Raw genomic sequence first — 17,005 nt, 5'->3', positions numbered from 1 at the left:
TGCCAGGATAATTTTCATGGGATAAAAATAAAATGTGCTTGTGTCCATCAACTATGCGGTCTGCAGACGGAAACCTAACAATGTAACAACTTGCAAATTATGAAAATAGCTGCAATAAAAGTGAGTGATACTGTTCATCAAATCTCGGGTGGACAATGAAATGAAGATTTTGAAAATTTTCTTAAATGGTTATGTCCCATAATCTGCCTCAGCACAACGACCCCACTATTTATGCACAGAAACAAAACCCTGATATTTACATTTTGAAACTAACCCTAACTGACCCTAACAGCAGAGAGAAACAAAAACAGAAATCAGCAGTAATCCACAGACAAACAACATCTACTCTCACATTTTGCCATTTATTAAGATTTTACCATGTGTCTGCTTAAAACCCATGGACTGGTTAAATGATTTTCACACTACATACACATATGGTGAGCATACATTTATTCATTTTACAAGTACACAACCCCCCCCCACACACACACATCTGTATTCATTACATGACTCAGTCAGTCACTTCAAGAAATAATTTCTAGGTTTCCTGAAACTAAATCCCTGAAAAGTTGAAACACTGATATTGTGGGTGAGATAGAAAGACGTTTGTGACATAAACTGAAACAAAATCTCATCTCGGCTTGAAACACGGGTGCAAACAGCGCTGAAAGGTCTGCAGGATTCAACAACTGGTAGCTAAACTTTCAGACTAAGCATGGGCTGTCCATCTCACCTGCATCCACAAAAGCATCAAAGACCAAGATATTAGATTTGACTGAAGCTTTTTATCATAGATAATTGGTTTATAAAGTGTCAGGGACAAATCAATTTCCCACATGAACAAAGAAACAACATTGCTTTTTTTTAAATGTCCGGTATTCAGTCCAAGAAGAAAAAGAAAACATTAGTGTGTGCGCAGCATTTTCTGGACAGAAGTGACAAGGACAAAAGATGAATAGTTAGGTAGTTTTTTGTATTCTAACCAACATATAACATTATGTATAACATTATGACCCACAACTTGGTTTTCATCCTTGCATTGATTACTGCTTCATCATAACTTGGTTTTCAGTTCTTGAGAGAACTGCACGTTGACGTCCTCTGTATAGTTTCCTTAAGATCTGGGCTGTAATTTTAAATGCTATTTGTCAATGGTTTGAGCAGCACATAGTATCCAATCCCACACACCTTAGCAGCAGAAATCATAAGAAGCAGATATTTTAAAATATGTATGGTTTCACATGAATAAACACTTATTGTGACACGTTTGATTTGAAGTCTAAAATTTCAACCTGAAAAAGCTAAAACAGTGTGACCTGGAAACATTTAAAGAAAAATGACTTTCAAGATGTTTTAGTCGACCTCAAGTTGAAACAGGACAGACTGATCTCACGCTGTCTGTCCTCGTCTTTGATGACGCATCTTCCTCACTTTGAATGTGTCTTTCTAATGACTTGTGCTGTAGCGTTGCAGTGTCTCTCTTGATTGGCTTCACTAGGTTTCTGGTTCAGCTGACTGGCGCACATGTGTTCAGAGGTTTAGTAGTGGTATGTGACAGGAGCCAAATTAACGCTGCATGTTGCCATATGAGAAACTGAAGCAAAACAAGTAACCGAGAACAGATGGACACAAGAGAATGGTTGCTGGAAAAGTATTTTCCACTGATGTTGCAAACTTCTCATTTAGTGTCAGTAAGAAAAAACAGACTGCGCAATGACAGAAAGACACATTTAAATGCATTTTGACTTCAAATGCAAAACAATACTGTAAGGTTACAAATGAATATTCCTAAGAAGGCTTATAACTGTATAACTGTAAAAACCAAGCCTAGAAATCGGTCCTCACATGAGAGGGTGGAAAGAGGAAGACAAAGCTTTCACCATATCTGCCAACGTACATAAAACTACGTGAGAGAATGCACAGAGTGCACAAACACGTACAAACAGTGAGAGGAAAACAGAACTTCATGAGCAACATGATACATAGTGTAGGCAAATGCAGACACCAGCATGAAATGAGACCATGTGGGAAAGATTAAGGCTGGAGGAACAAACACACACACGCACACACATAGATGAGATGAGTTGAGAGGGGTATGATTAAGATGATGTCTACAGGAGGTCTGAGGAAACATGTCCGCCATCAGACTGCAGCAGTCTGTGGGAACGACTGAATACCACAATTTTCCTGGCAAGATGCAAACCTCGTCTGTAACCTTGACTACTGAACGTCACATGAAAGGAAAAGCAGAGCTCGCTGCTTTCAAGACCACTAACTCAGGAGAGACAAAGTCATAACGGAGTAAGGTTATGTCGTGACTTGAAGAAAACTGTACAAATACAATTAGAAAAACTACAAAGTATCAAATCCAATGATCACCATGTCAGTCCGGCCTCATGGCGATGCTCAAGGCTAAAGTTAGACACAGAGACCAGATAAAGAACTTAAGGTCAAAGTCTTGGACAACACTGCGGACATTGTGCAGACTTTTGTTTCAGCTGACACTGCAAGATTCACTTCTGCAATACAACAAGTTACATATCCCTGTATTATTTCCTCAGCACATCAACATATTGAATATTTCTATGCGCATTTCTACGTGACTATTTTATGCTGATCACTTTTATCGTAATTTCTTTACTATTAACCTTACATTGAAACGAGAGAGTTGTACATTTCTGCTGGCATCTGATAAAACAAAGGATCACTCACTAAAAAACTGAACTTCCTGAGACTTATTTCATCTTCACACCCTACCTATAGCATTTATACACCCTCTGGTGTTTTAAAAACGTTCTATTTTCAGTGTGAATGTTGCCAAACACTTAAGATTGTACAGAAGTGAAACTACCCTTTTACGGGTACTTCAATTACAGAACAAAGCACACATTTGTAGGGGCTTGTGCTTGAGGGAGGCATCTCTCACAGATAAAACCCTGGTTACTTCTCTTTTTAAGTATTCAAAATCTCGATGACAATGTGATGTGTTGTATAAAATCTTAAAGGTTTATTTCATGAAATGGCAACTTGACCAGAGCTTTACATTATCAGCTTCCATGCAGCTCCTGTGCTAAATTACATCACTGATGTTACAGCTGATTCATTGGGTGCAGCATAAAGGCATGCACACTCACACATACACAAACTTGCGTACAAAGCCCCCACAGATGTTGGGAAACCCATAAAATATATACTCTAAAAAAACACAGATCTATTAGAAAGCAAGTCATCAACCCAAACATATTTCCACCTTATTTGTTTTAGTGACTTCCTCTGAACGCACTTACTCGTTCTTGTCTATATTCAAATATGTACATGCTAGTCCACAGCTCTTTTTCCTTTTAAGGTCATTCTCAGGGCCTGCCAAGATTACACACACACACACACAGGTTTGCGCAGCTATTTTTCCTAGGAAACTGTTTTAAGTTCAGTTCATTTGGACAGCCCAAAGCATTATCACAACCCTGAACCATAACCAGTTACAGCCTAACCTTAACTTAACTTAACTTAACTTAACTTAACTTAACTTAACTCAACCACAATTCAAAATGCAGTCCTAAACTTCACCAGTTCCACAGAAATTAGGTTCTACCTCATTAGGACCAGAGCTCAATGAGGAATACTGGTTCTGCCAAGGTCAGTGTTTATGTCAGAAAAGTTAACAAATTCACGCACATACAAACAGAAAGAGGGGGAGAAAACTTTAAGCAGCAATGCAATTGGCTAACTTAAGCAACACTGCAATCAGCCAAGAAGATCCTGCCAATGCATTCCCATTCTGAACAAAAACGCATACACATGTGTACTCACACAAACACACGCACAGTTCTGGCTCTGTCATCAACTGAATTGCTTCACGCACATAGTTAGGGCTGCAGCTGGCTGAAGAGTTGTGGGCTGCTAAATTTAAAACACTGCGAGCACACATGCAGACTCACAGCCACACACACTTTTCTCATTGACCTCTATTTGTGCCAGAATACACACTTGCACACACCCTGAAGAGACTGAACTCTGCTTTCAGTGACCTTATAGATGATGATGGCTGGCCAGCAAGACAGCAGTCAACTGAGCCGCTCTGATTAGTGGTTTGGGGGATCTTAGGGGACTGGGTGTGCACGCACATGTGCAGCTGCCCCCATCTGGAAACATTGCATGGTTTTATGTCATCAGATCTCGTGTGAGGAGCCAAGCATGCACATTAGAGAGAGGGGGGACAAAGAGAGATCCTGCAGTGCTGTGAGAAGCTGTCATGCAAAGTCGGGGGACAGTGAGTGGATCTCCAAAAAATAAGAATTACTTTTAACGGTGAGAATTTCATTTTTTGTGACTGTTAAAGTGATGTTTTTATTAAGAAGTAGCATGATTAAAAGTTATGACTAGCTGAAGCAAACCCCAAACAAACAGGAAATGGTGCATGAGGCACAGCTACTCACCCAAAAGTAAAAGAACACATAAAGTTGCAGATTCTTTGAGCTAATTCAACACAGAAATGTCACACTGGATAAATGCTGATGCATGAAAATTACCATATTACAAAGAAATATGACAGGAATAATTGTGTGGCGCAATTGACGTGTAGTGGAACATAACTGAAGAACAGAGATTTGGTGTCTGGGATGCTCTGCGACACTCAAACGAAAAGTCTAGCATGTTAGAATTTGTTCTATTTTCCTGCCTAGTCCAACATCTCCTATGACGTGGATGTTGACCAATGGGATAATAGAGTGCTCTCCGTAAACGTGGCGAAGAGGGATGCTGCTACTGCTCTTAGGTGGAATACTAACCACAAAAAAACAGATGGCAACAGTAGACCTTTGACTTCATCTTGGATGATTTTTTGACTTTCATCTTTCATCTTTGACGTCTCCTCAAGGGACTACCATGACAAAGTTAAAAAACAAAAATGTTTGCAAGAAATGGCGGAAGCACTTTAACAACTCCTTGCCCCGCCTTGACCTATGAACTTGGGCAGTGTCATGAACAATGATTGGTCAGGGTCATACTTGCAGTGTTCCCAGTCCCCTGAGCAAGAATCTATGCCACTGTGATTGATAATCTCACATGGTGAGCATCGTGAAAGAGAATAATATAGTCTGATCCCAGCATTAGTCTCAAGGGGTTTGGCTGGAGAAGAAATGTCCAACATGACAATGATGCCAAACACACAGCAAAAACCACATGTCAGGCAGTCAATGTAGGAAAAAAATTAAATAAAACTATGACCAGGCCACATACTATGTACTCTGACTCAAATCAGTTAGAAAACCCATGGAGCAACAAAACCTTAGCAGCTAAAGGTCTGAAATTTGAAAGCCTGAAACTGCAAAATGGCAAAAAAAGACTCTAAAAATCAATTGAGGTTATTGCCCTACTAATGAATTCTAGTTTCATTTTTCTTTATTGTCAATTAGCTTCAATTAGCTTGTTCTACATCTTTGGTGAAGGCTTTATGTAATGCAAATAATACATTACTAATTATTTAACATTAAAGTGATACATTAACATTTTTGAGCAATAATGCAGCCTGGCAAACTTTCAACCCCTTAAAAGGTGTCTGGGTCATCAGGTTTCACTGATGAACAAAGAGATCTACTGAATCTTGCACAGACACAAATCACAAACTGAGGAACCTACCAGCTGTTACATGCCTCAGTGCTGTGCAGTTCCCAGAAGAAGCACAACACACATTTGCAAGAACTGCACGCACATAATACTGAAACACTATCATGTAAAAGTAGTCATGTGCGCTACTGAGAAAAACAGTAACACAGAAAATCTGGCCACATTCTGACTACGCAGCACAAGTGCAGCACTGCTGTTGCCTTCTTGCAAGATAAAAATCATAAAATATAAAGGTACATCAAAACCTCAAATGTAAATGGAACTAGCGTCAACCCTTTTACCTGATTTCAACATTGAATAATTTGGTAAAATCCTGGAGCCACTCATGGAGAAGTCATGCAGCACTGTGCGCCAAAGACTCAAAACCATGAAACACACTGTAGACACACCTTAAAAAGGAGCAGTTGAACATATTCGGAAACGATTCCTTGTCTTGGTGAGAATTATATAAGCAGCCCCTTATGACCATATCGGGCTGTAACTAAAAGTTAATACATGTTCTGTTAAAATGTGGATTTAAATAAATAAATACCCAAAAATTTATTATCAGAGTTTAAAAGATCATGTGGCTGTGTATATGAGCATGTGTGTCTTACCTTTGGAGGATCATAAAGCTCCAACTGGTACCGCTCCCCTCCGCCTCTTCCGCCGCCACCTCCTCCTTGAGCATCCCTGATCCTCCTGACCAGCAGACGGCAGCGTTGCCATCGGGGTTGAGAGTCTGAGATAGTGTCATCCACCAGTAAGTACCTCAGATGGCCCTCTTTACAGCAGCCGCTCACCTCTGACCTCCGCTGCCTCATGCTCCTGTTGTGTAACCAACGTAAACGATCGAGGAAGTGAGAGGCTACTCCAGCCATGGACCATTGTGAAGTGCCAGGTGGAGGGACTTCAGAGTTCAAACAAGACGAAGAGTGGGAAGAAGAGGAGGATGATGACACGTTCTCATTTGGGGAGTGGATCCCACCCATTCTCTCAATATTATTTGGTGGATTATTGTTGTTGCTGGGGTTTGGATTGCTAGAGGACAGGTCCTGGGTTGATGGGGGACTGGGAAGGGGACGTTTCTTGAAAAGTCTTCTTACGGTCTGTTGAATCTGACTGACAGAGAAGTGCGTGACGTCAGCATGTCCAGGGTTGGAGATTAAAGAGTCAGACGAGTACCGTTCAGAGACCTGATGATGACTGGTGCCAGAGATCTCCTCATTGCCATTGCCATGCATTAGCAGTGACCCACTGCCAACACTACGAGTTGACCCTCTAAGCACCACAGGGTTCCCCAACAAGGAGGTCCCCGCAGCACATTGCAGTGGCTGCTCCTGTTCCCGGCTTACCACCACTGGCTCCACTTTTGGGGGCACCAAAGTGAATAAAGCAGCTCCTCCACTTTGACGGCCCGCTTCCCGATAGTCTTGCACCTCAGACAAAGATGTAATCCGTGAACAACCAGTCACAGGCTGTGATGGAAGGGGACGGGCCACTGAAGATGTGGAGGAAGCACTACCTGTAGAGGTAGAACTTCTGCTAGGGCTGAGCGGCATGCCATCTTTGTCAACCTCACAGCAGAAGTGCTTCTGGAAGAGGTCGGTGAACTGCTTGGAAAAAGTCTCTGGTGGGAGCACGTCATGTTGTGGCCACTCTCTGGCAAAGCTCCGGTAGTGTCCGGCCAGCTGTCGGGCTGTGGCGATGGCATGCAGCTCGCAGAACTCCCTCCAGCCTCTCGGGGGCGCTGGAATGCCGGGGCCTCCTCCTGCTGTTGTGGTGGTGTTGGCTGGATGGATAGTGTTACCATTCATTGCAGTAACCAGACCGGCTGAGAATCACTGCAGTGAGATTGAAGATTGAAGAGACAAGAAAAGAAAAAGAAGGTTAGAGAGAAGTTTGGGGTAAAAGAGTGAGTCAATTTGAAGGCAAGAGAGGTGGGAAGGATCGAGAAAAGTAGGATGATTGAAGGAGGAGAGGAGAGATAAATTATAAATAATAGAGTAAAGATAATGTGGACTGAACTGGAAGAACTAGAACACTAAAGATGGAACAGGGAAAACAGACAGCATTTAAATTAGAAAGTTTGAAAGGGTTCAATCATTCAGAAAGAAAAGCCACAAATCAGATTACATGGGCCTGCAAAGAATCTGACAATCAAACAGTCAGAGAATATCTTAACAGATAAGGAAGCCTCAGTTAAAGAAAGAAATAAAAACAGCAAAGCAAGTAGGAAAGGTAGAGTTAGTAAAGAAAACAAATCTGAAATTAATGAAAACAACAGTCAATCATTCAGGCAGACACTGAATGAGATCCTCAATGAGGAAGTACAATTGGAAATTTCTCAGTCAACCACACTTCCTGTTGAGCCATCTGTGTGATGGTGTGTTTACATGTGACTTGTTTCAATGTTCCTTCTGCTTTAAAAAATAAAAATAAAAAACAAAAAAGGTGAAGACTTCATTATGTTATTATAAGGGCCCTCTCCCCTGCTCAGTCCACCAACTTGTCTCCTCCAAGTATGATAATACAGGCTTCTTTACCTTCTTTAACTGATTATGAGTGTTTTTAAAAGTTAATACAAATTTTAATGCAATTTAGGAAACGGATCTAGTCAATGCTTTCACAACAGCGATAGAATTTATATTGAGGCTTAAATTTGTTTTGGACTAAGGTAAATTTTTGCGTTCACACATCTACCCATTTAGAATTTGTGTTGTTTCTTTTGGTCCTTAACATTTATTTGAGAATTTGTCAGTGTGGTAACTGGCAGTAAGGTCATACTACTTGAGATTAGTTCACCCTACATACAATGAGCTGGTGGTAAGTGATCCATCGTGGAACACTTACTAATGCAATAAGTAATGCAACGATTACTTAAGCAATGCATTCTGGTTAGTTTTATCTGAGTGAGCTTTTCTTTCTTTGTAAGAATGTTCTCACTGGCCACAGAGATGCATCGTCATCAGTAGTGTAGAACTTCTCTATGATGCTACTTTTGTAATTAAATAGAAATGAATGAGTGGTTTCAGAGCTAACCACATAGGTCAACATAAAAGAGGAAACATGATGCATTCATAGATTTTCAATATGAACCCAACTCAGTTCTTCATCTTCTCTGCAACCTTTTGTTTTTCTCCATATTTACACTGCTGACCCACCAGCACAGTCAACCCGAAATTATAGCAGATTAGTAGAAGGAAGGACACATAAAGAACCGCAACAGGCCTTAGCTGATGCAACAATGGGGTTATGCACACAGCCCATGGATGATACAGTGTTGTATAATGAGCAGCAGAGTGGTTAGATCGTCACACTTCATTTAAATTACATTGTGTGTAATGTATTGTGTTTTGCTACACAAACAATTACTTTAACACATCCCTCTCCAGAGATTTACCGATACACATTAATATTGATTAATTATATACTGTAGAATTATAGGACTAAAAAGCATATTTGTTGCACATGACAACAAAGGTTGACTACTCTGAGGAGAAACCGTTGAGGTCTACAAAATACAGAGATGTTTATAAACATACGCACATGCATAATACAACAACTACACGCTGCTGTCCACATGCTTCCCATAAAACACTTCTGCTACAGTCGTATAAATACGGGTATATCATTCACAAACTACAACATGTGGCTGCAATACATACCATTTACCTCCAGTGCAGAAGAGAAGGGTCTGTTCTAAATACAGGAAGTAAGAAAGTGTGTGTGTGTCTGTGTATACATACATGTGTGCGCATACAGGGGTGTGTGGGTTGGTGTGGGGGGAGTCAGTCTTTGGTACAACAGATCACAGAAAACCACAAGAAATGAGGGAGGGGGTTTGCTGTGGTTGAGCCAAACATGGAGCAACATGCCACGTTATCGGTCAGTTCAGATCTCCCTTCCTCTCTGTGTCCTAAACCAACACGTTTACAGAGAAGAAAAGGTGCAAACACTTGAGATTGTGTCACGCATCGAGGTGTTTCATTAGTATCATAAAACATACCAGGGGACACATGCGTCAATGAAGGAGCCAAAACTTGGCATCGCGAAATGTTGCGTCACTAAAGTTCCTGGATGTGTCCTGTCACAACAACTCATTCCCTTCCTGTACTTTGCAGAGCATGCTCAGTGCGTGCCCCCTTGCGCCCCCGCAGCTGGCCCCCCCAGAAGTCTGTTTCTATCTCCCTGGCCAGCCTAGGGATGACTCAGCAATGACTGACTACAGAACACACACACACACGCACACACGCACGCACACACGCACGCACACACAGACATTCACACACAGACATACACACACTTCCTCTTGATGTATCCCTCTGGGGGCTTGGTCATCTCTGTTCCCATGGTTTTGCCCCTCTTTTCATCCTCTCTGACCTAATACAAGGATCTCCAGATGTGTTTGGTAACACGCTTCCTTTACTTTTAGCATAACTGAAGACCTAACACAGACTGACTGAGGTTGACAGGCAAACACAGTTTGGTGTCTCTTCTTTCTCTCAACTTAACGCTGTGTTTTTGTGCTATTGTTTTGTTATACATCATCATTCAGCAGGGAATGGAAACCAGTCCTGTACAATAGAGTCAAAGTTCCTGCAATCGCTTCTTTCTTCCTCACTTGCTCATCACTCCCGCCTCCTCCTCGTTCTTTTACAAAGCCTTCATTCTCCACTGACACACACAAAGCCCCGACACACGCATACAAAAAGGCACACACACAAGTTAGACCAAACAAATGCAGCTGGTTTGTCTCACCTATGAATGTAACGTAACTACTGCTGCAGCTCGACCACTCAGTCATTGAGTCAGCCACATCACTGCAACACTCCTGTCAGGCAGGTGCTGGAAAAAAAGCACCACTGGAGCCAAACCCAGCTGACATAGGGTGAAAGTTAGTATACACACTGGATAGGTCACCAGTCCATAAACATACTGTATAGAAACACGGGTTACGGGTCAAATTCACTACATAAAGGTGTTTTTATTACAACTGAATAATGATAAAAAAGATTATTATGATCACAATATTAATCCAAAAAATTGTTTTACACATTTGAACATTGTATGTTGTGTTTACAAACTACTTTATACAGTTTTTTCTTCCAGCGCAAACAATAATGTTCTCAACAAATTTTAGTAAATGGGCAAAAGTTTACTGGAAAGTCACTGGCAGGGCTGCAATACCTCCAAGGACCACCAGTGGGCCTTGGAGCAGACACTATAGGAAGTGGTGACAAACAGCAGAGAATTATCAGTGTTGCCGCTGGAAGCCTTGTTGCAGGGAGGTCCTATTTATATCTGAACAGCCTGGTATCAGCTCTCACACACCATTACGTGTTGTCCCCATTTGAAAAAAGCTTGTGTTCTATGCAACATATGCACACACACACACGCACGCGCGCGCACACACACACACACACACAGTGAGAATAGCCTGAGCTTTCAGGTCATGTATTCATAACACATGAAAACTGTGGCCACTGTGTGAAGAGAAAAAAAGAAATTATAGAAAAATATAAGTTAAAATCTTTTCACACCTGTACTGGCTAACTAACAACTGTTGCTGCTTTTATGTTTTACAGGCCTAACATATCAGAATGCATGTTGTTGACAATATGAGAAGAAAAATATTTAAATTAACTTTTTCTTGCTGTCCAAAGGCTTTTAGTGTGTTCAGTAGGGCTGCAACTAATGATCTATAATCTGTCGACACACTGCCACAGACCTAAACTAACTTCACTTCACAGTGACAGCGAAAAGTTGGCTTCAGTTTTTGTTCCATCACAAAGGACAGATGTGTGTGAGCAACTTGTCAGGAAACATTTGCACATGTACTCCTCTGTGTTGGTCATTACTATAGAAACAGGATGTTCCCCTAATCAACATACACATAATACAGTATAAAATGTAATTTAGAGCAAGCCACATCCTTCTGACCTTTATATAGCCCTGGCCTTATTACTGAGATCAGCCGGATCCAATCTACTGCTTAGTTACGACTCAATTAGTCTACATGGCATCAAGGCTGTTGGAGACATCAAACATTCCAGTATTTCCCATAAAATCTGGAGTGGAAAAAGTAAATGAATTAAATAAAAAAAATGTGGAAACATATGCATCCCATGGTCTGGGATGAAAAACAGATTTTGTTACCAGCTTTGATTTTTTTTTTTTTTTTTTAATTCTCTGAATTAGACTGAATCACAGAGTGCGAGATACATTTACAAACCAGCGAGAGAGTTAAAGGGAGGTGGTGGGGGGTGGCACAGAGGAAGAGGCAGGGAAGAGTGAGAAATCAAAAATCAAAAATAAAAAGGAACAGGAGGAGGAGGAGGACAGAAGAAAAGATAGATGAGTGGGGATAATGGGAGGGCAGGCAGGGAACAAAGGAAAAATTGAGAGAAAGGCAAGAAATGAGGGAGGGTGTCCCAGGATCGTGGGTGAAAGTCCAGGTGGCAGAAGAACAGGGCGCAAAGAATGAAATATATATTTATATATATATTACATCAAAGGAGGAAAGACAATATTTACCTCGAGTACAAGAGCTATAGCTTAAAATAATGTACGACATGAGTGCGTTTGAGTTGAAAGCTTCTGGTTTTATATGCTGCATCCTTCATCTGAAAACTGGCTCAGGGAGCATTTTTGTGTATACATCAGCAGTGCAGTAGTGGGCGGAGGCTATTCTTGGGCACTTCTTTATTTACTTTTACTGATAGTCCAACCTGTTTGCAGCTGTCTCACTTTACTAGTGTGACGTTGCCGTTGTCCCCATCTGTCTGTAACATGAAACTGATCACTTCTTGTCACCAGGCGACACACGTTCCAAACACTGCTGTACAAGAGAAACAAAGACAGGCAGAGTCCTGTGGAACTGAGAGGCTCAATCATGTAACAATGATTTAAATGTAATGGAAATGTGCTTGTAAGTGCTCAATACAGCTTTAAAATGGGATAGTCACATGACTAAATTGATGAAAATAATAAATATTAATTTTTTTTCAGAAGCCCGTAACATGACTGTGTTCAAGTTACAACTTCACAAAAACAGGACTTTCTACTTTCTAGGACTATATTGTAAACTAAATATTAGTTTTTTAGTAATATGATGTCTTCGTTGGACAGGTACACTTATAATAGCCAGGAAATACAGGGAAAGCAAGACAGGAAGTCCTGTCCATGTTCCTCATCCTCTTTCTGACTATCACATAATCAAGGTTCAAACGAGTAGTTTTACATTTTGGAAAACAAAAACACTTTATTGTACTTACTTTTGAGTTGTGACTTCAATTTATTGTTTAAAAAAAAAGTATTAAAAATACTAAAAATGTCGTAGACTGTTTTGTGTCAAGTCAAAGATTTCCAATTTACTTCTGTGTATGACGAAGAAAACCATTAATTCTAATGTGTGAAAAGCTGGAAAAGCTTAATGTTTTACATCCTTGGCTAATTAGTTGCATATGAATTTCCGACTGATTGACTAACTAATTGATTAACTAAGTTACAGCTGTACACAATACTCGAGCATGTTAAGTTGGGAGATAAAAACGTGCCTTAAAGAGGCAACAGAAGGTACTTTTCTTTTAGAGCTGATATTTTGTGCCATAATAAGCACTCAAGTGTGAAAAAGAGCTGATACCAGGTTGTAGATATTGTTATTATTGGTATTAACACTGTTCTATTGTGCCATAAATTCAGTTGTGATTTTTCCATGAAGACTCTCTCGTCTTGGTGGTGAAGAGAATAACAGAATTTCATTCCATATATTACTGGAGTCTCTGAGAAACTTAGTAGATTTTTCAACACCACAGCCCTGTACACTTCAAACCCTGCAATATTTGAAGACAGAAACCACATTGCAAAAACAGAACAATGTGGTTTATGCACTGCAATGTGATGAGGATTTTCCCGAACTTTACGCCGGGGGAAACCAAACAACCACTGACTGCATAAACGCATGGCACACCACGGGACTCGGCTGTCCACTTACAGTACATCTGAAGGAGTGAAAGAAGCCATGTCCTCAACAGAGGAGGTGGTCTAAATCACCAACTCCCAGTCACCTACAATGTTGTCCTGAGCTCTCCCTCCAGAAAGCATCAACACTCACACACAGAACAACAACGTGAACTCCAGCACTCACACAATTTGTGACCCTGAGAGACACAACAACCTGAAACTGGGTCAGAGGGGTGAATGACCTGCACCAGGGAACCAACACATGAGAAAGAGTTTAGGAGAATCTCCGCAAATATTTTGTATCATTTCAGGGTTTGAAAACCACACGGAACTGTCATTTTGGCAGCCCTCAAATGCTAGTTTTGAAAAGTGGTTCCCAGAGTGAAAAAAAAATCTCAAAACACCACCCTTGCTTTTTCATGTATACAACCAATACGCAACTTTGAGAAGGATGATTTCATAGCCCAACCTCTCTCTTGCTTTTGCATTCACTGTCACAGTAACTTAGTTATTGTCATTATCTTCTTCTTGTGTTGTGAGTTTGTTAGTTCCATTTAATTTATGTTAACTTTGACCCTTTTTACCCTTAGTCCCCCTGGCATTGTTCATTTTGTCTCTGTTTATGTGACTGTATACAGAGTATTGTGTACCTGTGTTCAAGTAAAGCATTATTTAAAAAAAACACAGTTTTTACACAGCTCAAGTTTTATGCACATGCTCAGCGCCTTTTTTTGGTGTATTCTGTGGCAGTGCTGTATAGGGAAATTTCTGTTTCCGTATGAAATACCTGGGTTTTTTCCACCAGTTAGTGAGAAGTTAAGAAGTTTCTGGGATGATACATGAAATGTCTTATACTTAACTCAAGTAAGCCCAGTTCTTCTGCTACCACCTACTAAAGATGACTTTGACCAATAGATCCTTTGTCACTGTCTAGTACAAGTATATTACATTATATTACATTATATGTCATTTAGCAGACACTTTTATCCAAAGCGACTTACAAGTGCATTTCAACATTTGGGTACAAACAAGAACTAGAAGTAAGTGCTTCAAGTATGCCAAACTATCAAATAATCAATAACCAAAACAACCTTCTATCTGCTTAGAAATACATCCCGAGTGAAAGGGTTTTATGTCCCAAACAAACCATGAGAAGCTCATCCATGCTGTCATCTCCAGTAGACTTGACTAACGATCCTCTAACCCGATTCCCCAAAACAGCATCAAACAACTGCAGCTTGAGTTTTGACCCCAAAAAAAAAAAAAAGATCAGAGCACATTACTCCAGTTCTAACGTCTTCACACTGGCACCCAGTCAACTATAAAATAAACTTTAAAGTTCTGCTGCTGGTCTATGAATCACTAAATGGTTTAGATCCAGAATACATTAATGACATATTAAAACAATATAAACCAAGTTGGGCCTCTAGTATCTACTGACTCAGGTCAGATAGTCGAGCCCAGAGTTGAAGCGGTGTTAAGCTGCACGCAAACTGGACCAAGCGACCAATAAAACTAAAATCAGCACCAAATGTGAATATTTTCAAATCCATGATAAAAACATTTATATCCTTAAATTTTAATATTTCACCTGCACTGTAGACATATTGAATCATTCTAAAGTAAATTATTGTTTTTTTCTGCATCATCACATTTATAAGCTCTTTTTTCTGTACTTTTCTGTGCTAAAATTGTGTTTTAATATATCCAATTTGTTCTGGTTTGTTTGTTATAGTAATGCACAGTGAGTTGCCCCTGTGTATGAAATGTGCCATACAAATACAGTGTGTGACTCCACTGCTAACCAAAAGGCTGCTACAAATCATGAAAAACTGGCATAACCTGACAATAGCTGCATGAAGCTACAAGTGTAAAAAAAATAAATAAAATTGCTGCCTTACTGATCAGATGCAATAAAAACATCTGCAGTAGCATGCATATGTTTGACCCGAGCCTCGGTGTTCCTGTTTGTGTGAAGTGAGATGTGAAGGAGCTTTGATGATAAACAGAGCAGAAAGCAAGGCGCACATGGCTTACATAATTCAAGAACATATTGTAAAGGAGGAAGTGGAGCTGAAATATGAGATAAACTCGGCTTTAACTTCCCACAGACTGAAGAAAGCATCAGCTGATCCAGTCGGAAGAATTAAATGTTTGTTCTTGATGTGTGGAAATTTTTATTCTTGTTCAGAAAGCTTCATATTTTTGCTTAATCAGGAGAATTAGCAAGAAGTATTTAGTATTTTATGTAAAAAGAATATATATATATATACGTGTGTGCGTATGTGTATATATATATATATATATATACATATACATATACATTTACACACATATCCACACAACACAAACAGGCTACAGGGAAAAAACAACCTATACTCCTCCATGTTTGACATTTAGCACAACTGCAGCTCTTATTAGGAAATGTTTTGCATCTTGAAGTCGCAACTAATTACAAGAAAAGAAAAGATGAATCAGTAAACTGTTCCGAGTTCAACTTTTTATCTGTGACATTACATGTGGGCTTTTTTGCTAAACAACATACTATAGAGTGCATAATGTAGGGTATTTGTTTCAGTTGGAGTAATCTCCAGCTCAGCCCTTCATTCCCACAACAATGCAGACTCCAGCACAACACAATGCTGCTATTATTAAGACACAAGTAAAGCCCTGCCGCTTTCTGGTCATTTCCTGTTGTCTGGGAACAGAGAGGTGGGCAGGTTGGGAAAGCTGAAAACCTAAAAGGCTGATGATATAGCAGGGATTATTGGATTATAGGCTATAATAAGACACAAAATCCTGCGGAAACCATCCTGTTCATCTTGCAAGTCCTGATAACCTGGTAAAATTCCTACTAACAAGTATCCTTCCAGCTGTCGGGCATCCTGCCAACAACTTACACAGAACCTCTTCTACACAGTCTGCTGTCTGTCATTATCCTGCAAAGACAAATCCTAGCATGTCACGAAATCCTAAAACACAGGTCTAGGACATAATGACAGACACAAAAAAATGAAGGAGAAGTTTTGTCTGTGGCTGCATGGACGTGATGTGTGAGCAGTGGAAACTAAGAGGGAATGAGGTCAGGAGTGAATAGTAGAAGTAGTAGAAAGAAAATCATGTTTAAAGATCTCAAAGTATGACATATATATGTTTAAAAAAAGATGACATGAGAATTGTTGCCTGGAATATTATACAGTATGATGGATGAATTCTTTGGTTTATAAAATGTTGAAAGAAAAATATCCAACAAGAGAAAGATCCTTATTATTTTCATCAATATTCAATGGCATATGCCATGTTAAAAAAAAAAAAGATTTCTTATCTGTGAATCTATCAGTTCTATCTATCTATTGCACAGCTGCACTACTTTCATGGTTCAACACACTGTGTACACTGTGTGTCTATGCACAAACACTTGCACACAAACTTTTTC

General features: G+C 40.0%; 2 protein-coding genes across 4 annotated transcripts in view; one reads left to right on the top strand and one right to left on the bottom strand.

Annotated features, from left to right (window-relative positions):
- The window catches only part of commd10 (COMM domain containing 10), a 721,199-nt gene that overhangs the window by 637,917 nt on the left and 66,277 nt on the right, over positions 1 to 17,005 (top strand). The gene's annotated exons all lie outside the window — the stretch shown is intronic.
- sh2b3 (SH2B adaptor protein 3) overlaps positions 1 to 17,005 on the bottom strand; it is a 48,310-nt gene that overhangs the window by 25,915 nt on the left and 5,390 nt on the right. For 2 of the 3 annotated variants that reach the window (XR_006360431.1, XM_044026017.1), the window contains exon 2: positions 6,222 to 7,448. Coding sequence is in view for 2 of the 3 variants with exons in the window: in XM_044026017.1 (XP_043881952.1) it covers positions 6,222 to 7,421 (1,200 nt within the window). In the remaining variant the exon portion in view is untranslated. Of the gene's footprint in view, positions 1 to 6,221; positions 7,449 to 9,272; positions 9,335 to 17,005 lie in introns of those variants that run through there. The other variant, XM_044026019.1, reaches the window with a different exon arrangement.

This window comes from Solea senegalensis, linkage group LG5, assembly GCF_019176455.1.
Source record: "Solea senegalensis isolate Sse05_10M linkage group LG5, IFAPA_SoseM_1, whole genome shotgun sequence".
Taxonomy (NCBI): Eukaryota; Metazoa; Chordata; class Actinopteri; order Pleuronectiformes; family Soleidae; genus Solea; species Solea senegalensis.
This window is presented reverse-complemented; position numbering and strand designations above follow the sequence as displayed.